The sequence below is a fragment of the Cetorhinus maximus genome, chromosome 3, assembly GCF_964194155.1.
Source record: "Cetorhinus maximus chromosome 3, sCetMax3.hap1.1, whole genome shotgun sequence".
In the NCBI taxonomy this organism is placed as follows: domain Eukaryota; kingdom Metazoa; phylum Chordata; class Chondrichthyes; order Lamniformes; family Cetorhinidae; genus Cetorhinus; species Cetorhinus maximus.
In genome coordinates, this window is record NC_135881.1 from 58,530,832 (window position 1) to 58,555,682 (window position 24,851).

A 24,851-nucleotide genomic window follows, 5' to 3' on the forward strand; every position below is an offset into this window, starting at 1 on the left:
AAACAGGCAGCCTCCAGAGGCCATGACCATCAGCGATTATCTCCCAATTGTCAGTGCCAACGTCTGCTAATTTCATATCTCGTGTTCTTATAGTATGGATGCCCAGAAGGTCACCACCTAGTGGCCAGTTCACGGTACGGAAGGTCTTTGGATATACTGTTGTTACCCATCTGATAAATGTGACTGAGCCAGCCCAGATGCCATTGGCTTAGCAATGAGTGTATGCTGATGAATTAAGACGTTCCAGGACCTCTTAGTTGATGACCTTGTCCTGCCAAGAGATGCTGAGGATACATCAAAGGGAGCAAAAGTGGAAACTGTTCAACCTTTTCTCCTGCAAATACCATATGTTGTCCAGATCTTACTATTGTAGAGGAATGTGCTGGGGAGGCGGGTTGGTAGACTGGCAGGTTGATGTTCTCAGTCAAATTGCTGTTTTTCTACACTCCTTTACTGCTCAGTGTGATCTCTTTCCATGACAAAATAATGAGTAAGGTCAACTATGATGGAGTAACATCAAGACCCTTTGAGATCTGCAGTGGGGTCAAACAGGTTTGTGTTCTGGCATTCTTTTGCATATTCTTCTCTTTGATCCCGTCATATACCTTAAGGTCATCTACAGAGGGTGTTTACTTACATACCAGAACCGACAGAAAGTTGTTCAGCCTTGCTCACCTGAGGTCCAAGACGAAGGTGTGCCAAGTCCTCATCAGAGAGTTGCCCAACGCTGACAATGCCGCATGAGCATTTCATACTGAGGAACATCTTCAGCAGGAAATGGATAGACTCTCTCATGCATGTAAAGAGTTTGCTTTTACCATCAGCATCAGTATGGCTAATAACATGGTCCAGGATGTTGCAATACTGACATCTATCAGCATTAACAATGTAATGTTGGAAATGTGCATAGCTTCACATATCCAGGTTCTAGAATCACAAGCAATCTGCCACTTGGTGCTGAAATCAACACGAGCATCACAAAAGCTATGATGTCCAATGTAAGAACAGGGTAGTACAAGGCTTGAGTTGCAGGAAGGTCTACTGCTACAGCTTAACTTCTTCCATGCTCTGATACACCAGAATGTCTAGAACGGTCATTTTCTTCTAGATCTATGATTTATGGCCATTCTCCATTTGGACCTACGCCTTTGAATTTTGTGCCATTTTGTGGTGCAAACTGCCCTTGAAATGGTCTTGAAAGAGCATTTGCATTAGGTCAGGCAGGTGAACAACCTATAGTCAACCTAAGTAATCATGCAGTTTGTTTGTGTTAGTGATTTGGGACTGGACTTTGGGACCATTAGGACAAAATGGGGGCCCCGAGCCTGCATTGTCTGCAGCAAGACCAGCTCGATGATTTTACGGCTGGCAGCCTCCTAATTGTAGCTTGCAGGCCTGCCGTCCAATTCAGAACTGTGGACGGATTCTCCATGCTGCTGGTCCAGTCAGAGGGCCAGCAAGCTCTGCAGCCTCAGCATGCCACTGGGAGTGGTGGGCACTGCTAAGGCAGGTCAGCGATCTCAGGGCACCTCAAAATGGAGTGGCAATCATAGAGATAAATTCAAATTAAGATTAAGGATGGCCAAAGGAGAAAGCCTGGCCATTGGAGGGCAAACCTGTTTGGGGGGGATTGTTGAGACCACAGGGCCTGCCTTTCCTGCCCTCGACCTTCGCTGTGGGGCATGGAGCCTCTGGCTCTGATGGCACCATATATTGCCACTGGGACACATTTCCATGAAAATGGCAATCTCCTCACACAGCAGGGGTCTGCCCCCAACTGCTGGCAAAATGTTAAAGACCCCAAAAAATGGCCCTTGGTAAGGCCTTTAATTATGCAAGTTGGCTGCTTGCCTCGCTGTAGCAGCTGGCTGATCCACCTCAAAATCCACTGCTGGGAAACCTCCGGTCAGTGGGACTGTATCAGAGAGCTATCCTGTCGTGGACCTCCACTATTTTACTACCCACCCACCCCTGCCTTAAATCCCGCCACCCAAGGGCCGGTAAAATTCTGTCCTTTATGTAAAAAGTGTAACTGTGGTGAGGTTTTACTTTGTATGTCGTACTTTAAATGTGAATTCTACATATGCATGAAACAACAACAAAGCTGTCATTTTGTGTGGGGGTTTATATGGGTAACCAGTAATGTGGACTAGATTAATAGAACATGGGAGTTGATCAGAAAATTAAAATGACAGGCTCCACTCACACTCTGACCTTTCTGCATGTGACCTCATACACTGTTTCAATAAAGCTCAGTGTAAACTCAAGGAACGGCACCTCATCTTTCAGTTAGGCACGTTACAGCCTTCCGGACTCACCATTGAGTTCAATAATTTCTGATCATAGCTATTCCTCCCTTTATTTGAATGATAACTGTTGGTGATATTTCTGGTGTCCTATTTATGTTTCCTCTAAACATTTTTTGTTCCTTTTGTTTCTTTGATTATCCATTATTGTTTCTTTTTGCCTTTCCCTACCTGGCTTAAAAATTGTTGAAAAGAGAAACTTGCTGCTGAAGCTTTTTGTCTAGCACTCCTCAGAACGAATGTAAGGAGGTCAAATTTCAAATTATTGCAACAATTTATACTACCTGAAAAAAGGGTGCTGATAGGTTGGCAAATTGACTGTGATTGGCCAAAAGGCCTTTGCCTTTGCAGGGTAATTTGAGTTAGACTGGGCATTTTTCAGGTGTGAAAGTGCAGGCCATTTGGCCCATTTGCGAGTTTGCGCAATACGTAGCACATACAAATTTGAATAGCAGGTTAAGCAGGCCATTTCACGCTGCTCCTATGCAATGGCTTATTTACCCTTGCTAGAACCAACACGCTCCCTCAAGGACATTCTCTGTTTCCAACACTGCAATGACTTCTCTAATCTGTGCTACCACCTCACCTCCCTTTTTTCCTTCCCTATCTTTTCAGAATATCAGTACATCCCAGTTAGGTCTGTGATGATAGTCATTAGATGTGGTGTGGGATTTTTTTTGTTTGTTCCCACAATTGTAAAACTAATGGAGGTAAAGTATGCTAAGGACAGAATTAGGAAGGGAGCCAGAGCAATAAGAACTGAGGGTCTTTTTCTTTGTATCCCAGAAGGTATTATTATATCTCTGCGAAGCACTTTGCAACCTTTTTCTACGTTAAAGGTGCTATATAAATGCAATCTGATAAGGCACATAAGCTTATTTATTGACCAAGGTAGGTTAACAGTCAACTTCACATTTGGGAAAAATAGATGGACAATTAATGTGCATTGTTAGCATTTCTAATTCTTTAGTTTAATGTTGTTAGTACACTGCACTAACAGTATTTTCAGAATTGTATAGTTCTGTTACAACTTTTGAGGTTGAATGATTGTATCAGCAAGACAAAAAGAAATAATACAATTTGAAGGTCTTTGTAGGCAAGAATTTTTTGTTTGTAATCTCTGCTAATTTGGTTTTTAAAATTATTGTATTTGAACAATTTCAAGTGGAATTTTTCTGTCTTCCTACAAAGGCAAGTTCAAAGCGCATACACAATTTGATACTTGGGACCTTACTTGAGTTATGTGACAACTCCAAAACAATCCATCACATAAATGTGTGGCGTGGAAAAAATGATTCTACAGCAGCTAGCCTTCTACTATATCTTTGGAGGGAAGAGGAGAAAGAAATGCGAGTCAAGCGAGATGCAGAGGGGAGGATTTTAGGTAAATACATTTGAAAAAACTTCTGTAAGGTTAAAATGTGTGGATAGTTTTCTGACAGTCTTTACAGGTAGAATAAACAGGACCCATGAAAACAGGTCAAGAGATTGAGTACTTAGAGCCTGCCTCTCACCCAGTTATTTCTGCCCATTATTTCACAACCAGATAATTGTGCAGAGACCTTTCACACAAAATGTACACCAGCCTCATTAAGACTCTGAAAAGTATTTTGATGACGCGCACATAAGATTTCTTGGCTTTTTCACTGGGTATACGCAGTGCACCTACAATGGCCTTCTAAAATGGGTGACCGAGGAAGTACACATGCTGCACCATCAACTTATGTCTTAAAGTTTTGTGTCAGTATTTACAATTTTCAGCTGCAATTTAGATTCTTGAATTTGTGCTTCTGGTATTTTTGCTGGCATTTTTACTTTTGCACATATTTTTGCTTTAGCTTTTCTCCAGGTTTTTTCAAATTACCCATGCATTTATTATTTCTGGCCTCTGGGTGCTTCCATTTTAGTTGCAGAAATCAAAATTCATAAGATTGGTTTTTGCTGACTTTGTAGAAGGAAATGGAGAGCTTGAGGTTAGATCAGAGTTGGGTCCATTTATAAGAACAGAAGAATTTGTCCAAGAAAAGAAGACCACCATTGGTCTTGTTTATGTTCTACTATCCTGGTAGTCATTTGATACAATATAGGCAGTTATTGACTAATCATGCAATCAATCACTATGAATTAGTACACAACAGAACCAGAAATGACGTTAGGAAAACCACAGTGATGGATAGTTTTGGGAACCAAAGTCACCTTTTTCCTTCCAAGAATGCCATACTTACCACATCTTAGGTGCCAAATTGCTCATTTACTGTTTCCCAGAATGTTTTATTTTTGAGGTAGAGCATGCAGATCTGCCCTTGAGCAGTCGACCACAGGATGTTCCAAAGCACTTCACAGCCAGTGAAGTACTTTTGAAGTATAGTCAGTGTTTAGTCGTTTACTCAAACTTCAATGTTTCGTCCTCATGTTTGACTACAAACGTCAACGTGTATTCCACAAAGAACAACAAAATAAATTATCACTTAATCTATTTTTTGTGGTGTTGGCTGAGGGATGGATGTTGGCCTGGATAATGAGATTATTTGGATGAGTTCAATTAATTTAAAGCCATTCATCCCATCAAGTCAATGCCAGCTCTCTGTAGAGCAATCCAGTCCCATTTCCCTGCTCTATTCCTTTAGCCCTGCAAGCTTATTTCCTTCAAATGGCAATCCAATTTTCTTTTGAAATCATTGACCATTTCTGCTTCCACCACCCTCAAAGGCAGTGAATTCCAGTCATAACCACTTGTTCCACCTCACATCCCCCCTGTATTTCTTGCCCAAAACCATAAATCTATGGCCTCTAGTCCTTGTACTATCAGTTAATGGTAACACTTTTCTTGATGATATGTTTATTTAAGGTAGACAATCTTGTATACCTCTATCAAATTTCCACTCAGTCTTCTTTGCTTCAAAGAAAACAACTCCAGCTTCTCTAACCTAACCTTGTAGTTAAAATCCCTCATCTTTGAAACTATTCTGGGGAACCTCCTCTGCATCATTTCAAGGACACTTAAACATTTCTAAAGTATGGTGACCAGAATGGGATGAAATACTGGAGTTGGCCTAATCAGAGCTTTATGAAGGTTCATTATAACTTCCCTGCTATTGTACTCAATACCTCTGTTCATTAAGCCCAAGATCTTATATGCTTCATTAACAATGTGGTTGACTTTTAACTGCCCTCTGAAGTGGCCTAGCAAGCTGATGCCATGCAATTCAAGGACACTTAGGGATGGGCAACAAATGCTGTTCTTGCCAGTGATGCCCACATCCCATGCTCTCTCAATATGTCCTGCCACCTTCAAAGATCTATGCAGATAAACCCCCACATCACTCTGTCCATGCACACTGTTTAGTGTTGCCACCATGTCTATTGCTTCTTACAAACCTTTCTGCCAAAATGCATCACCTCTTTAGTAAATTCCATCTCCCATTTTCCTAAAATAAAAGCAAAATACTGCGGATGCTGGAAATCTGAAATATGGAAAATGCTAGAAAAACTCAGCAGATCTAAGAGCATCTGTGGAGAGAAAAACAGAGTTAATGTTCCGAGTCCGCATGACTCTTCTTCAGACTTCAGACACTTTCCTGCCCATTTGCTCGACTATCTATTTCCTGTTGCAGTTGCTTGGTGTCACCCTCACTGTTTGCCACACCTTCAAGCTTGGTATCATCGGCAAATTTTGAAATTTTATGTTGTATTCCAATATCCAAGCCATTTGTACATATCAAAAAAAGCTATGTCCTTTACACTGCACCTTGGGGAACACTGTCTGACATCCTCCAGTCTGAAAAACAGCAACTTATCATGACTCATTGTTTTGTGTCCTTAAGCCAACTTTTTATCCAAACTGACACTGTGACCCCACTATTCCATGAGCCTCAATTTTGTTAAACAGCCTTTTGCCTTTAGATTGTGCTCTCCCAGTTAAAAATGCACAATACTAATACAAATATAAATTTTTCACATTTACAATCAGTAAAAGAAGGTAATTTAAAAAACGCATTCCTGTTTCTGCATTTTTTTGTGTTCTGCTTAAAAAATCTGAAGAACTTCGTTGCTTCTGTAATTATGACTGAGCCCTCCACATAAAGGGGGTACAGGAGCAGAGGGACCTGGGTGTCCTTTGTTCATAAGTCATTGAAGGTGGCATGACAGGTTGAAAGAGTGGTCACTAAAGCATACAGTATTCTAGGCTTTATTAATAGGAGCATAGAGTACAAGAACAAGAAGGTTATGTTGAAAGTAACTCACCTCCTGACTCCCTAAAGTCTGTCTACAATCTACAAGGCACAAGCCAGGAGTGTGAGGCAATACTCTCCCCTTGCCTGGATGAATGCAGCTCCAACAACACTCAAGAAGCTTGACACCATCCAGGACAAAGCAGCGCGTTTGATTGGCACCCCTTCCACAAACATTCACTCCCTCCACTAGAGACGCACAGTAACAGCAGTGTACAAGATGCACTGCAGAAACTCACCAAGGCTGCTTAGACAGCACCTTCCAAATCCATGACCTCAACCATCTAGAAGGTCAAGGGAAGCAGATTCCTGGGAACACCGCCACATGTAAGTCCCCCTCCAAGCCACTCATCAACCTGCCTTGGAAATATATCGCCATTCCTTCACTGTCGCTGGGTCAAAATCCTGGAACTCCCTTCCTAACAGCACTGTGGCTGTACCTACACCACATGGACTGCAGCAGTTCAAGAAGGCAGCTCACCACCACATTCTCAAGGGCAACTAGGGATGGGCAATAAATGCTGGCCTAGCCAGCGAAGCCCACATCCCTTGAGTGAATTTTTAAAAACTTGTTTAAGACACTATTTTGGCCTCAGCTGGAGCATTGCAATCAGTTCTGGGCACTGCTCTTTAGGAAAGCTGTGAAGCCATTGGAGAGAGTGCACAAAAGATTCACGAGAATGGTTCCAGGGATGAGGATCTTCAGTTATGAAAATAGATTGGAGAAGTTGGGTTTGTTTTCCTTGGAGAAAAGAAGGCTAAAAGGAGACTTGATAGAGGTATTCAAAATCATGAGGGGTCTGGACAAAGTAGATAGGGAGAAACTCATGAAAGGATCGAGATCAAGAAGGCACTGATTTAAAGTAATTGGCAAAAGGAGCAAAAGTAATATCAGAAAAAACCTTTTCATGCAGCAAATGGTTAAGCTCTGGAATGCACTGCCTGAGAATATGGTGGAGGCAGGTTCAATCGAAGCATTCAAAAGGGAATTAGACTGTTATCTGAAAAGGAAGAATGTGCAGGAATAAGATGGGAAAATGGCACTAAGTGAATTGCTCATTTGGCGAGCCGATGCTGACATGATGAGTTGAAAGGCCTGCTTCTGCACTGTAACAATTCTGCCATTCAATGCTTCACTGCCCTGTTTGAAAGGTTTGGTTTTAAAATCCAGGAAGTGAAGCCGAGTGTCAGACTTAGACTTGCTTTTTCAAACACAAATACAAAGAAAGAGCTTCAATTTTTTAGTGTGTTACCATGTCCTTTGGAAATCCCAAATGCTCCACTACAAGAGTTTGGGGAGAATTTTCTCCCCGTTGGGTGGGCGGTTTGAGAGTAGGCACGGGCAGGTGTGTAGCCAATCGCTGCCCACGATCGGCAGCGCGCCACCATTTTGCATGGGCCAGCCAATTAAGGCCTGCCCAGCACGACGTACACCCAGAATCGCTATGCACTACCTGTGCGGATGGGGGTGATTCCCTCAGCTGAGAATGCGCACTGATCTCTCTGAGGCTAAGTGCTACCTGTGTGGGCGGGGGGAGGAGGGAGAGTCGGGGCCTGTGCTCTTTCGTGCATGTGCACGAAAGAGTGCAGAAATCTCCTTGAGGCACGGAGCTGCCTCAGGGAGATTACTTTGATTTTGAAAAGTTGAATAAAAAAATTTTTTTTAATTTTCAGACATGTCCCCTCTTGTGACAGTGTCACATGAGCTGGGACATGTCAATGAATTTTAATAAAAATTTTTACTAAACTTATAAACCCTTCACGAAACCTCATCCACCCATGGATGAGGTTCTATAAAAAATGCGAAGGCCACCTGGGCTCTTCACCTGCCCACCAACCTTAAGGTTGGACGGGCAGTCCAGACAAGTACCTCAATTAGTTTAGTAATGGCCTTAATAGGCCTTTGACAGTTTTGCGGGTGCACAGCCGACTCCGCTGCATGCCTGCCGAACTGAGGATCAGAATGACGCGCGGTGACATCAGGACGCACACCCGATGTCACCGCGTGCCATTTTACGTGTAGGCGAGTGGGGCCCGCCCCCGCACCCCGACCAGAAGATTCAGACTTTTATATTTTAAGTGCTGTCAATGTCATTATGTAGGCAAAAATGCTAGCCAATTTGTAAACAGCAAGGTCCCACAAACATCAAAGGAGAGGAATGACTTGTTGATCTGTCTTTAGAGGTGTCTGTTGAAACTAGAATTTTGTCCAGGAAAGTGGAAGAGCTACTAATACTTCTTCAAAGAAAGACACAAGACCACAAGATCTTTTATGTTCACTTGAACAGGTAGGCAATGCGTCAGCTTAATGTCTCATCTAAATGATGCTGACGTAGCACTCTTTCAGTCCTGTGCTGATGTGCCAAGGTAGATTGTGTGCTTAAATCTTAGAGTGAGCCTTGGGGGAGGATCTTCCGGTCGGCGAGTGGGGGTGGGGCCCGCTCGCTGACGCATAAAATAACGCGGGATGACATTGGGCAGAACTCCCGATGTCATCTCACGTCATTTACATTTTCAGGTTGGCGGGGGCACAGCCAAATCAGCTGCTCCCCCGCCGACCTGTCAACGGCCTATTGAAGCCATTTAAAAAGTAATTAGCACCATTAATGGACCTGCCCGTCCAACCTTAAAGTTGGTGGACAGGCCAGGAGCCCTGGCGGGCTTAAGAAAAAGCATGAAACCTCATCCACGGGTGGGATAGGGTTTCATGAGGGTTTTTAAATATTTAATAAAGGTTTCAGTAAAAGTGATGGACATGTCCCAGCTCATGTGACAGTGTCCCAGGAGGGGACATGTCGGGGAAATCTTGCTATCATGTGTTTAACATTTTTTAATTTGGAGCCGATCTCCCTGAGGCAGCACGTAGCCTCAGGGAGATCAGTGCGCACTCTCAGCTGAGGGAATCGCTCCCACCCGCACAGGTAGTGCATAGCGCTTCCTGGCGGACGTCATGCTGGGCGGGCCTTAATTGGCCCACCCATGTAAAATGGCGGCACGCCCCCAATTGGGGCCACCAATTGGAGGCACGTCCGTTCCTGCACTTCCACCCCAACGGGGGGAGAATTTTTCCTTTGAACTTATACATTTCTGACTCAGACAATGTCAGGAACTTCACGTAAGTTAGGGTTCTGAAATCACCTATTAACCAAATAGTTTGGGTTTTGAAGAGCTAGATAATTGCTCCGGAGTTTAACATCAATGCTAACTTCATTGACAAGGAGTTCATTTCCTTGCTTTCTCCAAACTGTTTCCCTAATTTAGATCATTATATTAATCTGAACAGTTTTAGGGGTATATTTGGTATTCAAACATTTCATTCTACACTATGCACCTGACATGCTCACCATATGATTGCCAGCTTTTAAGGGCGTGTTCCAGCCTTGTTGGATGGAATTTTAGTCCCTACCAGAACCACGAGACCATCACAAGTTCGGGAATTGATTGAAATCTCCAGCAGGCATTGCTCTGATTCTTTAACTGAGCCACGGTATTAACATCCTGCATCCAGATTCCCTGACCAATCAGAGAGGGTGGGCGAGATTGTGACCCAGATTTTCCCTTGAATAAAGAAGGCTGAGGGGCGACGTTATAGAAATCTTTAAAATTATGAAAGATTCTGATAGAGTGGATACAGAAAGAATGGTTCCTCTTGTGTGGAAGAGCGTAACTTAAAGGCCATTAATATAAGATAGTCACCAAGAAATCTAATTGGAAATTCAGAAGAAACTTCTTTATCCAAAGAGTGTTAAGAATGTGGAACTCACTACCACAGGGAGTGGTTGATATAGATGCAGTTAAGAGAAAGCTAGACAAGCACTTGAGGGAGAAGAGAATTCAGCAAAGGTGGACCAAGGGATTGATTAAGAAGGGGAAAATAGAGTACGAGAGTAAGCTTGCAGGGAACATAAAAACTGACTGTAAAAGTTTCTATAGGTATGTGAAGAGAAAAAGATTGGTGAAGACAAATGTAGGTCCCTTACAGTCAGAAACGGAGGAATTTATAATGGGGAACAAAGAAATGGCTGACCAACTAAATACATACTTTGGTTCTGTCTTCACAAAGGAGGACACTAATAACATACCAGAAATGTTGGGGAACACAGGGTTTAGTGAGAGGGAGGAACTGAAAGAAATCAGTATTAGTAAGGAAATGGTTTTGGGGAAATTGATGGGATTGAAGGCTGATAAATCCCTGGGGCCTGATAATCTACATCCCAGAGTACTTAAGGAAGTGGCCCTAGAAATAGTGGATGCATTGGTGGTCATCTTCCGAGATTCTATCGACTCTGGAACAGTTCCTACAGATTGGAGGGTAGCTAATGTAACCCCACTATTTAAAAAGGGAGGTAGAGAGAAAACGGAATTATAGACCAGTCAGCCTGACGTCGGTAGTGGGGAAATTCTGAGTCCATTATAAAAGATTTAATAGCTGAGCATTTGGAAAACAGTGGCAGAATCGGACAGAGTCAGCATGGATTTATGAAAGGGAAATCATGCTTGACAAATCTACTGGAATTTTTCGAGGATATAACTAGTAGAGTTGATGAGGAGGAGCCAGTGGATGTGGTTTATTTGGACTTTCAGAAGGCTTTCAACAAAGTCCCACATAAGAGATTGGCATGTAAAATTAAAGTGCATGGGATTGGGGGTAGTGTATTGAGATGGATAGAAAACTGGTTGGCAGACAGGAAACAAAGAGTAGGAATAAATGGGTCTTTTTCCGAATGGCAGGCAGTGACTAATGTGGTACCGCAGGGATCGGTGCTGGAATCCCAGTTATTCACAATATATATTAACGATTTAGATGAGGGAATTAAATGTAATATCTCCAAATTTGCAGATGGCACAAAGCTGGGTGGGAGGGTGAGCTGTGAGGAGTATGCAGAGATGCTTCAGTGTGATTTGGACAAGCTGAGTGAGTGGGCAAATGCATGGCAGATGTAGTATAATGTGGATAAATGTGAGGTTATCCATTTTGGTAGCAAAAACAGGAAGGCAGATTATTATCTGAATGGCTATAAATTGAGAGAGGGGAACATGCAACGAGACCTGGGTGTCCTTGTACACCAGTCGCTGAAGGTAAGCATGCAGGTGCAGCAGGCGGTAAAGAACGCAAATGGTATGTTGGCCTTCATAGCGAGAGGATTCAAGTACAGGAACAGAGATGTCTTGCTGCAATTGTACAGGGCCTTGGTGAGACCACACCTGGAATATTGTGTGCAGTTTTGGTCTCCTTATCTGAGGAAGGATGTACTTGCTATAGAGGGAGTGCAGCGAAGGTTTACCCGACTGATTCCTAGGATGGCGGGACTGACATATGAGGAGAGATTGAGTCGATTAGGATTATATTCACTGGAGTTCAGAAGAATGAGAGGGGATCTCATAGAAACCTATAAAATTCTAACAGGACTAGACAGGGTAGATGCAGGAAGGATGTTCCTGATGGTGGGGGAGTCCAGAACCAGGGGTCACAGTCTGAGGATATGGGGTAGACCATTTAGGACTGAAATGAGGAGAAATTTCTTCACCCAGAGAGTGGTGAGACTGTCGAATTCATTACCACAGAAAGTAGTTGAGACCAAAACATTGTATGCTTTCAAGAAAGAGTTAGATATAGCTCTTGGGGCGAAAGGGATCAAAGGGTGTGGGGAGAAAGCGGGAGCAGGCTATTGAGTTGGATGATCAGCCATGATCATAATGAATGGCAGAGCAGTCTCGAAGGGCCGAATGGCCTACCCCTGCTCCTAGTTTCTATGTCTCTGTTTCTATAAATAGATGGTTAGAATGGCAGATTTAGATGAAAAAAGATAAGAGGAGACTCACGTGGAGCATAAAAACCAAAATGGATTGGTTGGGCTAAATGGCCTGTTTCTGTGCCACATATCCTATGTAACCCTATGTAATCTGTCAAAGGAAGGATTCCTAATTAAAGGGACCCCAGCATGGGCTACAGTGGCTTAACAGAACATGGATGTTTGAGGCTGCGGCAATCACAGAAATGGAGAGGAGACCTAGGAAGGCTGCTCCCCAGATCTCTGATTCTTACCTGGAGATCCTGCTGCAGGATCTGAAGGGCTGCACTGAGGTGAACTCCCAAGGATGGATGAAAGAGGACAGCTTCACTAACCAAGCAGGGTTGGATGGAAATGACTGAGGAAGTCAGCAATAGAACTGACAGTGGGGACAGTGCATCAAGAGGATCCAGAGACCTCAGAAGGACAGGAAAGGCAAGTGGCATAGCAATTTCAGTTACCAAGCCCACACCTTGATTTGCCCAACGTTCTCCTGCACAACACTCTCAGGTCAATTCACCTTGCAACTCTATTAATTCCTCCCTCTTCAGGGACCTCACATCCCCAACTGACCATTCAACACTCACACTCATCCTCATTCTATTGCCCTCTTGGACCAGTGCCTCAAAGCATGCTCCACAAATGTTATCCTTCCCTCCTCTCAACATAAGCCATTGCTAGTACTCATAACTCTCTGCTTTCTCTTGCAGGAGATGAGGGCACACGACTCAGCAGAGGCAGAGTCCGGTGAGGTTGTTTGGTGAGGAGAGGGTGGGAGGATGGCCTAGCCTTCCAGTGAGAGGCACTTTGGTCGCCACTGGCAGTGCATGTCCATTGGGAAGCAAGTTTTGTTCCAGGAAGCTGCAGATGTCTTCAAAGATCTGCAGTGAGCCTCCTGAGGCACTTGTGTTTACACATGCTGAGAGAATTTATCCTCTGCCTGTAGACCTTGTGTTGGATCACCTTAGATCTGGATCCCTATCTCCATTCCCTCTGTCCTGCAGAGTGGTGTGTGGCTGAGGAAAAGGCAGTTGGTGCTTGTATTGCTCCTGCTCCTACTGGTGCTGGTGGTGTTAGAGTTGCTGCTCCTCTTCTTCTTTATCAGAGGTGCAAGGTAGAGTTGCATAAGCTTGTTATGATCCCGTAAAGACCAATAACATGAAAGAACTAAATTAATGACCCCAACAGAAAAACCCGATGGGCAAGATTTCACTTTTTAAAACTTTAGCTATAACAGTCAAACAAAACCAACATAAACATGAACTAACAGACAAACTAGAAACCCTAGATTACACTTCAAATAGCTGATACCACAAATGTAAATCTCTCAGATTTCTCAGATAGCCCTGTTAACATTTAAGTAGCATTATGTGCAGTCCCAAAGCCCTTCTCAACTCTATCTTCCTCTGGTAGAATACTCTTTGTCATGCAGGATATGATCATCAAGTAGCCTCTGACAACAGCTTTACTCCATCCAAGTTTGGATAGAAATAAGGAACAGCAAGGGGAAGAAGTCACGGGTGGGAGTCATCTATAGGTCCCTGAAGAGTTGCCTCACTGTAGGACAAAGTATAAATTGGGGAAATAATGGAGGGATGTAAGAAGGGCGCTACAATCATCATGGGTGATTTTAATCTGCATATTGACTGGACAAATCAGATTAGCAGGGGTAACATGGAAGACAAATTTGTAGAGTGCATCAGGGATTGTTTCTTAGAGCAATACGTTGCAGAACCTACCCAGGAACAGGATATTTTAGATATAGTAATGTGTAATGAGGTGGGATTAATAAGAGATATCATAGTTAAGGATCCTCTAGGGGGTAGCAATCACAACATGGTAGAATTTCAAATTCAGTCTGAGGGCAAGCAACTCAGCTCTCAAACCAGTGTCCTCAACTTAAATAAGGGCAATTACACAGGTATGAAGAAAGAATTGTCTAAAGCGGGCTGGGAAAATAGTCTATGGGGAAGGTCAGTGTATGAACAATGGCAGACATTCAAGCAGATATTTCATAACGCTCAGCAAAAATTTATCCCGGTCAAAAAGAAGGACACAATGAGAAGGATGAACCACCCGTGGTTAACAAAAGTGGTCAAGGAGAGTATCCAATCAAAAGCCAAGGCATACAAAGCGGCAAAAACTAGTGGTAGGCCAGAGGATTGGGAATTTTTTAGGAACCAGCAGCAAATGACTAAAAAGCTAATAAAGAGGGAGAAAATTGATTATGAAAGTAAATTGGCAAGAAATATAAAAACAAACAGCAAGAGCTTCTACAGATATATAAAAGAAAGAGAGTGGCTAAAGTGCACATGGGACCCTTGGAGGATGCGACTGGAGAACTGATAATGGGGAACAGGAAAATGGCAGATAATTTAAACCAATATTTTGCATCGGTCTTCATGGTGGAGGGCACTATAAACATCCCAAAGATATCAAATAAGCAAGGAGCTAATGGGAGGAAAGATCTTGTAACAGCCTCTATCACAAGGGACAAAGCATTAACAAACTAATGGGTCTAAAAGCAGACAAGTCTCCAGGACCTGATGGCCTGCATCCAAGGGTTTTAAAGGAAGTGGCTGCAGAGATAATGGAGGCATTGGTCAAAATATACCAGAACTTACTGGATGCCGGGAGGGTCCCAGCGGATTGGAAAACCGCTAATGTGACACCCCTGTTCAAGAAGGGTGGGAGACAAAAAGCAGGAAACTTTAGGCCAGTCAGCCTAATATCTGTTGTTGGGAAAATGCTAGGGTTCATTATTAAGGAAGGAATAGCTGGACATTCAGAAAAGCTTAACATAATCAAACAGAGTCAATATGGTTTTGTGAAAGGGAAATCATGTTTGACAAATTTGCTAAAGCTCTTTGAGGACAAGACAAGCAGAGTTGATAAAGGGGAACCGGTAGATGTAGTGTATTTGGATTTCCAGAAGGCATTCGATAAGGTGCCACATAAAAGGTTAATGCACAAGATAGGAGCTCATGTATTGGGGGTAATGTATTAGCATGGATTGAGGATTGGTTAACACACACAAGACAGAGAATCGAGATTAATGGGTCTTTTTCAGGTTGGAAAGACATAACTAGTGGAGTGCCACAAGGATCAGTCCTAGGGCCTCAATTATTTACGATCTATATTAATGACTTGGAGGAGGATGGCAGAGTGTAATGTATCCAAATTTGCTGATGATACAAAAATAGGTGGGAGGGCATGTTGTGATGAGGACATAAGGAATCTGCAAGGGGATATAGATAGGTTGAGTGAATGGGCAAAAACGTGGCAGATGGAGTTTAACATAGGAAAGTGTAGGAAGAATCAAAAGGCAAACTATTATTTAATGGAGAGAGTGCAGCACAGAAGGATCTGGGTGTTCTTGTGCATGAAACACAAAATGTTGGCATGCACCTTCCAAAGCACCTTCAACAGCACCTTTCAAACCCACGACCACTACCACCTAGAAGGACATGGGCAGCAGATAGAGGGGAACACTAACACCTGGAAGTTCCCCTCCAAGTCACTCACTATCCTGACTTGGAAATATATCGCCATTCCTTCACTGTCGCTGGGTCAAAATCCTGGAACTCCCTTCCTAACAACACTGTGGGTGTACCTACACCACATGGACTATAATGTTTCAAGAAGGCAGCTCACCACCACCTTCTCAAGGGCAACTGGGGATGGGCAATAAATGCTGGCTTAGCCAGCGAAGCCCACATCCCATGAATGAATTTAAAAAACGGTGCAAGTAATTAAGATGGCAAATGGAATTTTGGCCTTTATTGCTAAGGGGTTGGAGTTTATAAATAGGGAAGTCTTGTTACAACTGTACAGGGTGTTGGTGAAGCCACACCTGGAGTACTGTGTACAGTAAGAAAGGATATACTGGCATTGGAGGCAGTTCAAAAGAGATTCACTTGGCTAATTCCTGGGATGAAGGGGTTGACTTATTAAGAATGGCTAAACAGGTTAGGCCTTTATTCAGTAGACTTTTGAAGAATGAGGGGTGATCTTATTGAAATGTACAATATTCTGAAGGGGCTTGACAGGGTAGATGTTGAGAAGATGTTTCCACTAGGGGGGAAATCTCGAACTAGGGGACATAATTACAGAATAAGGGGACATTCATTTAAAACTGAGATGTGAAGGAATTTCTTCTCTCAGAGGTTAGTCAATGTCTGGAATTGTCTACCCCAGAGAGTTGTGGGGGCTAGATCAGTGAAAGTATTTAAAGAGGAGGTAAATAGATGTTTGAAATATCGGAGAGTTAAGGGCTATGAGGAGCTTGCATGAAAGAGGAGCTGAGGCCTGGGGCAGATCAGCCATGATGTTATTGAATGGCAGGGCAGGCTTGAGGGGCCGAATAGCCTACTCCTGCTCTTGTTTCTTATGTTGTTATGTATAGATACGATGATCAAAAAAGGTTCATGGCAGTCCTAATGCATTGCTTCCCCAGAGCCCCCTTTAAATGATAACTCAATAACTTCCTGGTACATGATATGGTCAGCTCTGCTAAAAATCAACCAACTCCTCAGCATGCTTGGACTGCTCAAACAGCTCTTCAGAGCCTTTATCCTGTTCTGACCACCGGCTGAAATTTGATTTCCCAGCCTGGTGTTTGTTTTTCAACAATTAGCTTCTGTTTCCCTAGCAACCTAAGCTAGAGGGTGATTTCTCAGAAGTTTGATGTCAGAGCTATGAGTTTCAATTAATAACCCCTCCCAGAAACCTGGGGCAGAATTATATGGTCCCTGCTGGCGGGTTTGCAGGCGGGGCCTGTAAAATTTCCTGGGTGGCCTTACCGCCTGCCCCTGACCTGTCCACAATTTTATGGGGGCATGTGAGGCCTAGGGCAGCCTGCCCACCCTTGCCCCAATTAAGGCATTAAGTGACAAATTATTGGCCACTTAAGAAGGGCCATTTCCTGCTCAGCTTCAATTTTTTGCCTGGCAAGGGGAGGTCAGGGATGGGTGGGGGGGCAGGGCAGCCTGGAAGATCACTCATCTCATGCGGGAAAGGGGGTGGCTCCTCCATCATTGGCCCCCTTTCCAGATTGGGTACTCCTCCGACGATCTAACCCCCATACCCCACCCCCCTCTCCGGCTCCCTGCTCCTTCCCCACCTGACTTTTCCATCACGATTCCACCCTCCTCTCCCCACCACCCCCGGGCCTCCTCTTCCGTCCCTGCCATGGGACACCACACCCACCTGGTCCTTGCATCTTCGCACTGGTGGGACTGCTTATAGTCCCAGTGGAGAACAGCGCTCAAGGTGGCACTGCTTGGACTAAAAAGCAGCTGGCCAATAAGATTGGCTGGTAGCTCACCGACTTACCCAACAGGGATTCCTCACTCCTCAGTAAAATCAGAAATGGGCGGGCTGATGTGCTGCAGTGTTTACCATCTACAAGATGTACAGTAGCAGCTCATGAAAGATCCTTCAATAGCACCTTCCAAACCCGAACCTCTACCACCTAGAAGGACAAGGACAGCAGATGAATGGAAACACCAACACATGCAAGTTTCCTTCCTTGACCTAAAAACCCATCTGGTTTACTAATTTCCTTTAGGGCAAGGAAATATATAATCTTTAACTGGTCTGGCCTACACAAGATCCTAGACCCACAACAATGTCATTGCCCATTAATTGCCCTCTGAAATGGCCTATAACAAGCCCCTCATTGTATTCAAGAAGGTGGCTCACCATCACCTTCTTAAAGACAACAGGAAAGGCCAATAAATGCTGTCTGCCAGAGCCCACACATCCCATGAATACATAAAAAAGAACCCTAGAGGACAGTGAATGCAAAAACATGCATTTATCAATCTTGCTTTGGGGACAGAAGAGACCTTTTCTCCTGTTTTAGAAAAGAGACCATGCAGAGTGAAGAGGCTTGGTTGTTTATTGAGAAGCAAGTATTTCAAGCAGTGGATAATTGATGTTATGAAGACAGCAATTTAGTAAAACAGGTTTGATTGAGTCACTCTATTTTTCAGAATATACAGGTGATATTTAGTGGATGTAATGGGGGTCTCAATCTCTAGCTGGAGAGCCAGCAAGAGTCCCATGTTGCCTCCTTTAGGGAAGTCCCACTGAATTAAGTGTCAGTCAGGTCAACTTGTCACCATTGTAAGTATCAGTTTCTTTTTAATCCCAGATTTAGTTAATTGAATTTAATTCCTAAACTGCTGTGGTGGGATTTGAACTCATGTTTCCAGTAACTTAACTAGTCTAGTGACACAACCACTACGCCACACTATCCTATATTTTGATGAATGGAGTGACTCTGAAATTTGGTACCAATTTAATTTTATAAATATAGTCTCAATCAAATCTGTTTTAGCAAATTGTTTAGCAGATGTTATGTTTCCCTCAGTGGTGCTGCTGAGCAATTCACAGTTGCCGGTCTTTAATTGGCCAACAGTTCCTGGCGGCAGAAATCTTGCCCCTGGGGTCCTTGATCCCGGGGAAGGCCCAGTTGAGTACCTGCTTGGCAATAATTCATCAGGTCATTTGTGAAACAATATTTAGCAAAAATCCTCATATCATAAACTATCCAATGTTTGGATCAGTTTACAGTTATGTAAACAAGCAAGCGTCTTCATTGTACAAGATCTCTTTTTGTCTTTTCTAAAACAGGAGAAAAGGGCTCTGCCATTTCCAAAGTGAGTCCATTTAATTAGGGATGTTGATTGACATGGTAATTGCTGTTTTTGTTTTTTATTTTCTATTGAATATTTGCAAGGAGTTATGCACTTTCTACATCCAAATGGCCAGAGTGCCCTCCCCAAGCAGAACAATTTTGTTCTCTGTACCTACAAAACCTAAGAGGTTGACTTACTTTTATTATGTGTGTCTTTTACATCTGCCAGGACTTCAATTTTTTAGCGTCAAACTCCACCAACACAATGTAGCCAAGCAGAACCCCTTTTGCCAAAGGCTGATGGCTGTAACTGCCATTTCAAATTACTGGTATAGTTTAATTTGCAGAGCTGGCATGGGCACTTCCAAGGGCCCATGACAATTTTTCCTAAGGTGCTGCAAGACCTTTCTGAGGCCAAACTAAAAAGGACTTGCAAGTCTTCAGCTTCCAGTTTCCTTTCTGCCTAGAGACAAATGAGATTTGATTCCTTCCAAGACCGATTGATCCCTTTGTCCAGGTTAGTTTGAGGTCCTTTAAAAGCTCTTAATGGGCACAGGCTAGCTGTCACTCAGTGAAAGGTCACTGGATGTTTTAAGAGCATAAAGGAAGAGTTCCTGGTGTAGTTTGAAACTTACCAGATATGCCCCCTTGTTGCAGGAAAAGCATACAGCAGATGTGCTTTTGCTTCTAACCACTGGAAAATGACTACACCACAAAAATGGACACTCTCCTTAGTTTGAAAGTCCCAAAATGGAAATCACCTGGGTGTCTGCCCTGGCCCCAACCAGAATTTTGGGGCCTACATGTTTGTGGTAGAAATTCATTTGAAAATTCTTGTGCCTCTAAGTTTGTGTTCTTGGAAATAGGGTTCAAAGAGAACAACATATGTGACCATAGGCCAAAACTTCCAGTCATTAGATTGCCTGAAGATGTGTGTTGGGGCCCTGTGCAAGTCCTGACGTGGGAATTGGCCAGAAAGTTTCAACTTCCAATGGGCAATTTCCTGCTCCCTGGGACCATCCCCATGTCTTCATCTCTGAGTTAGAGTCGCAGACTTGGGAGAGATCTGTGGTACGTACCTGAATAGTTACCCAGAAAATGTTAGACAGATTAAAACCTAATCTAACATCTAGGTAATTACAAAACTGACTTCCCAATCCACCAACCCACAGCCTCCCAAGTATCACCCCCACCCCCCCACTGCCACTTCCCCAACCATCTGCCAACCTACCAAACTACCAACTACCTCCCCCAAACTGACCCAACTAACTCACAATAACTCAACTGCTCCCCAGACCCGACCACCTAACCAGCCTCCTCACCCAACCCAACTACTCTTCTGAGCCGAGCCGACCCAACTATCCCCAACCTGACCCAACCACCCTCAACCACCCAACTAACTTCATGACCTGACCCAACCACCACACCCCCCCCAAACCGACCTGATTACCCCACGACCCAACCTGACTGCCCCCCCGACCACACAACTACCCCCCCGACCCAACCATTCCCCAACCGTCTGACTACCCACCCTGACCTGACCCGACTATCCCATGACAACCCGACTAAACCCCCCCAACTGACCTGACTAAACCCCCTACCTGACTGCCCACCTACATCCGAGCCCCCATCCCACTCACCCACCTCGCCCACAATACCCACTTCACTCACTTACCGATCTACCCACTTACCCACCTCGCCCACTTAGACCCACTCCACTCACCCACCTACTGACCTCAGCTACCTCACCCGCATGCCCACCTTTTTTTAAAATTCATTCATGGGATGTGTGCTTCGCTGGATAGGCCAGCATTTATTGCCCATCCCTAATTTCCCTTGCGAAGGTGGTGGTGAGCTGCCTTCTTGAACCGCTGCAGCCCATGTGGTGTAGGTACACCCACAGTGCTGTTAGGAAGGGAGTTCCAGGATTTTGACCCAGTGACAGTGAAGGAACGGTGATATATTTCCAAATTAGGATGGTGAGTGACTTGGAGGGGAACTTCCAGGTGATGCTGTTCCCATCTATCTGCTGCCCTTGTCCTTCTAGATGGTAGTGATCATGGGTTTGGAAGGTGCTGTATAAGGAGCCTTGTTGAATTCTTGCAGTGCATCTTGTAGATGGTACACACTGCTGCTACTGTGCGTCGGTGGTGGGGGGAGTGAATGTTTGTGGATGTGTTGCCAATCAAGTCGGCTACTTTGCCTCGGATGATGTCAAGTTTCTTGAGTGTTGTGGGAGCTGCACTCATCCAGGCAAGTGAGGAGCATTCCATCACACTCCTGACATGTGCCTTGTAGATGGTGGACACACTTTGAGGAGTCAGGAGGTGGGTTACTGATTGTAGGATTCCTAGCCTCTGACCTGCTTTTGTAGCCACAGTATTTATATGGCTAGTCCAGTTCATTCTGGTCAATGGTAACCCCCAGGATGTTGATATTGGGGGATTCAATGATGGTAATGCTATTGATCGCCAATGGGCGATGGTTAGATTCTCTTTTGTTGGAGATGGTCATTGCCTGGCACTTCTGTGGTGCGAATATTACTTGCCACTTGTCAGCCCAAGCCTGGATATTGTCCAGGACTTGCCGCATTTGGACAGGGACTGCTTCAGTATCTGAGGAGTCATGAATGGTGCTGAACATTGTGCAATCATCAGCGAACATCCCTAGTTCTGACCTTATGATGGAAGGAAGGTCATTGATGAAGCAGCTGAAGATGGTTGAGCTGAGGACACTACCCTGAGGAACCTACCGGCCTCACCCACTTACCTACCTCACTCACTCACGCATTCATCCACTCACCCATTCACCGACATTCAAAAACTTGACCATTAAACTTACCATATGGCAGCTCGTGTGGTTAAAAAAGGGCGTGTCTTCTACACTGAACCCCTTCACAGGTCTCTGCATGGATTCCTGCACTGAGTGAGCTCTTCAGCATCAGAAGTCAGACCCTTTTAAACATAACCAGGTAAATGCACAGTTTTCTAACTGATCGGCGTTGGACACAATGGTTCTAACACCGATCAAAAGATTTGGGTCCATGCCTATACAGAATGGCTAGCATCTAATATGCAAAAGATTCAATAAGTAAAATTTGTATAACAATTTTCAAATTTCTGGAATTCCCGATGTGCAATTTAGTAAACGTGAATATTTTTAAGTGGAGAGGGCTATATTCATCAAATAATAACGTTACTTTCTACAAAATGCTGACACTTTTCTTTGAAGCAGGCAGAAGGAGACAGATAGCTAACTTGATTCACACTGCCTTCAAGTAATACCTAATATAGCCTGAATTGGCATGTTTTCATAGAATCATAGAACAGCACCGCTTGGAAGGAGACCATTCGGCCCAACAAGTATGCACATATGCTTGGGAAGAGCTATCCAGTCAATCCTACTCCATTACTTTTTCCTCATATCCCTGCTACTTTTTCTCCGATAGCAACAATTGAATTTGTTTCCATCACCCCTATCAGATAGTGCATTCCAAATCCTAACCACTTAATTACGTAAAAAAGATGTTGCCAAGTCACATTTGGTTCTTTGGCCAATCACCTTAAATCAGTGTCCTCTAACTATTGACCCTTCAGGTACACCTCCATCAAACCTCCTCTTTGTCATTTCTGCTCTAAGGAGATTGAGACAGGTCCTGTAACTGTAATTCATGATCCCTGAAACCTTTCTCATAAATATCTTCCTTGCCCTCTGCAAAGTCTTTTCTTCTTTCCGAAAGCGTTGTGGCTTTATTAACCTGTCCTGCCACCTTCAAAGATTTTTGCATAAACACATCCAGGCCTCTCTGCTCTTAAAATGTACCTCTTGTATTAACTCAGATTTTACTGTGTTCAATTTCATGTGTCCACCCATCTCACCTGCCTGCCTATGTCCTCTTGACATCTATTATTACTACCTTCCTTACTATTTACTACATTTCCAAGTTTCATGTCCATTGCAAAACCCAGGAAGAAAAACTGTGGGGGCGGAAGGCAAAAATGTAACATGTAATTATGCTTCTAATTTTCTCATTCAGCTGTAGTCTTGGGCAATTGTATTCCATATTTCAACTTGTATTGTTTAACCAATTTAGATGTCAAAAAGCCTCTGATTGGGATTACGCAGGATGAATACGGAATAACCACTTTACCAGCCAATTGCCTCAGTCCTGCAGTAATTGATGTTTCCGAAAATTCAAGGGTGAAAATTTATTCAATTTTCTGTAAATTAGGTAAGAAGACAATCAAGCTATTACAAGATCATTAAACATGCCATATAAATAAAAGTAAATCGAATGGCATTACAAAAATCCAAATTTAAAAATGAATATAAATATATAACTATAAACTGTTCATTAACATGCTGTCTGTATGTACAGTGATCAGCACATGAGAGCTATTGTGATACAAACCAAGATCTGGAATCTGTTGTGAAACTATATGATAAAAGTGTCAACGTTTGTCCAGATTCAGTATTACCTGGTCAGTTCCAGGCCTGGTGCTAACAAGAACAGTGACTTGAATTGTGATAGCACATTAATATAGAAAAATGTCTCACTGCATTCTGTGTTAGTGTGAACTTTAAGTATGATCATATAAAAATATATCTGTAAAAAGTATAATCATTTAATTTAAAAATTGTTCTGGAAATGTATATTTCTTAAGGTTTTGAAGATCTACCCGGTTTGTCCGCGCATGATTACATCACACTTGCCATTGTACACCGATACCTGGACTTCAAGGTAAGGTCATTTCAGAGTAACAGAAAATTTGCTATATATGAATATGCACCAGACACTTTGCAAATATCATTATTGATACAAATTCAGCTGTGTCTGATTTAGCACTCCTCATGTGTTCCTAAACAAATTAAATACTAAATGAAAATCACTGCCCCATAAGAAAATATGTAATCTGAGTGGGTTACATTTCTGACTGTAATTTTTGCATTAAAAATGTATTGGCTGCCTTGACCTGACTGGCCCCAAAATACTCTTACTAACTTATAATAGCTCATTAACACTTATAACTCTTAATAACTTACCTCCTGATCCAGAGCCCTCCTGCTCAATGACCCTCCCATTCCCTCATCCTCATGCTCACTGCCCATCCCACTCCCTGACCCTCCCTCATGCCAACCCTCCTGCTTGCTGACCCATCTGCTCCCTGACCCTCCTGCTCCGCCATCTTTCCACTTGCCAAGCCTCCAGCTCCCCAACCCTCCACTCCCTTACCCTCTCACTCGCTGACCCTCTTGCTCATTGACCCTCCCACTCTGGTACCTTCCTGCTCTGCCACCCTCCCACTCACCGACCCACCCGCTCACCAACTCTCCTGCTTCATGACCTTCCCACTCACCAACTCGGCGAGTGGTGGGTCGGGGGACGCAAAGGTCAGGAAGCAGGAGGATTGGAGAGCAGGAAGGTCAGCTTTGCAGGAGGGACAGTTAGAGTGAAGGACGGGGAATGGAAGGGTCAAGGAGCGGGAGGTTCGCGGAGCAGAAGGGTCAAGAGAGGGAGGATTGGGGAGCGGGATGGCTGGGGTTGTGGGAGTGAACTGCAAAGTGGCAGTTTGTATTTTTAAAAACGCTCAGCAATCATGCTAAAATGAAAATGGAGGCAGTGCCATTAGAGATCGTCCATAATTTACCAACAAAACTAAAATGGAAATGCGCCATTAGAATACCCTTTAAACAGTGGATACCTGTAGTAAAGGTTTTTTCATGAAATCACATTAGACAAGGACAATATTATTAATGTAACAGGGTCATAAAAAATTTATATATTTGCTTTCTTCAGTTATTTTTTAAAATTAGTTTGGAGCTGCACCTGGTGGCCATATTCATTGCAATGGCCAGAAAATCATGGGGAGGGCATCAG

General features: G+C 43.6%; 1 protein-coding gene across 1 annotated transcript in view; it reads left to right on the top strand.

The window, feature by feature from the left end:
• The window catches only part of cfap69 (cilia and flagella associated protein 69), a 146,987-nt gene that overhangs the window by 99,915 nt on the left and 22,221 nt on the right, over positions 1-24,851 (top strand). Inside the window, exons 17-19 of the mRNA XM_078534791.1 lie at positions 3,498-3,690; positions 23,067-23,204; positions 23,638-23,714. Of these exons, the coding sequence (XP_078390917.1) occupies positions 3,498-3,690; positions 23,067-23,204; positions 23,638-23,714 (408 nt within the window). The remainder of the gene's footprint in view (positions 1-3,497; positions 3,691-23,066; positions 23,205-23,637; positions 23,715-24,851) is intronic.